General features: G+C 40.2%; 1 protein-coding gene across 1 annotated transcript in view; it reads right to left on the reverse strand.

The window, feature by feature from the left end:
* The window catches only part of esf1 (ESF1 nucleolar pre-rRNA processing protein), a 9,340-nt gene that overhangs the window by 3,195 nt on the left and 5,341 nt on the right, over positions 1-804 (reverse strand). Inside the window, exon 6 of the mRNA XM_087173243.1 lies at positions 22-222. Within this exon, the coding sequence (XP_087029369.1) occupies positions 22-222 (201 nt within the window). The remainder of the gene's footprint in view (positions 1-21; positions 223-804) is intronic.

An 804-nucleotide genomic window follows, 5' to 3' on the forward strand; every position in this document is an offset into this window, starting at 1 on the left:
ACAGAAGAAGAACCTTCATTAAAGAGCAGAGCGAGTCCTCTCACCCTCTGCTGTGACGTCTCCGAACGCAACCTCTCCGTCTCCGTCCTCCTCCTCTTCCTCGCTGGAGGAGGCCAGGTAGGCGTTGAAGTCCATTTCCAGCAGCTCGTCCTTGTTGAACTTCCTGTTGAGGGCGGTCACCCGCTCGTGGTCGGTCTCGTCCCACGTCAGCTGCACCTGATTGGTTCAATAATCACGTTACATACACTCTCCAATAAAAGCCACTTTTCAGTCAGTGAAACACTTTCTGCAGATGTTTCAAAATAAAAGACTCATCATAATAATAACCTTTACATATATCACATGACTCTGGTCGCTGCCCCCCATTGGCTCCGCCCCCGATGACATCTGCGATTTATCAAACATGTTTTATCCCTAATTATTGTTTCTACATATTGAATTGCCTCTCTTCACTTCCTGTCAGATCTCTTTGCATTATGTTGAAATTTGTTTTCATTTGATTTATTTCTTCATTGACTCATGCTGTTCTGTTTGTGTGAAGCACTTTGTATAAATAAAGTTATTATTATTATAAACATAAAAAGTCTCATCACACATTTAAAGGGAAGGGAAGTAAAATAATTAAACAGTTTAAAGCTGAAATGATTCATCGAGTTATCAATTATCAATTTTAATAATCAATCAAATCCTCTGATTCCCGCCTCTCAAATGATGATTTCCTGCTTCTCTTTACAAACGACAGAAAAAGCATTTTGGACTTTTGGTCGATCAAAACGAGACGAATCTGAATCACGTGAAAGTTTT

This window comes from Seriola lalandi, unplaced genomic scaffold (genome assembly GCF_002814215.2).
Source record: "Seriola lalandi dorsalis isolate HSWRI2012SDOR001 ecotype SW California unplaced genomic scaffold, Sedor1 jcf7180002054138, whole genome shotgun sequence".
NCBI lineage: Eukaryota > Metazoa > Chordata > Actinopteri > Carangiformes > Carangidae > Seriola > Seriola lalandi.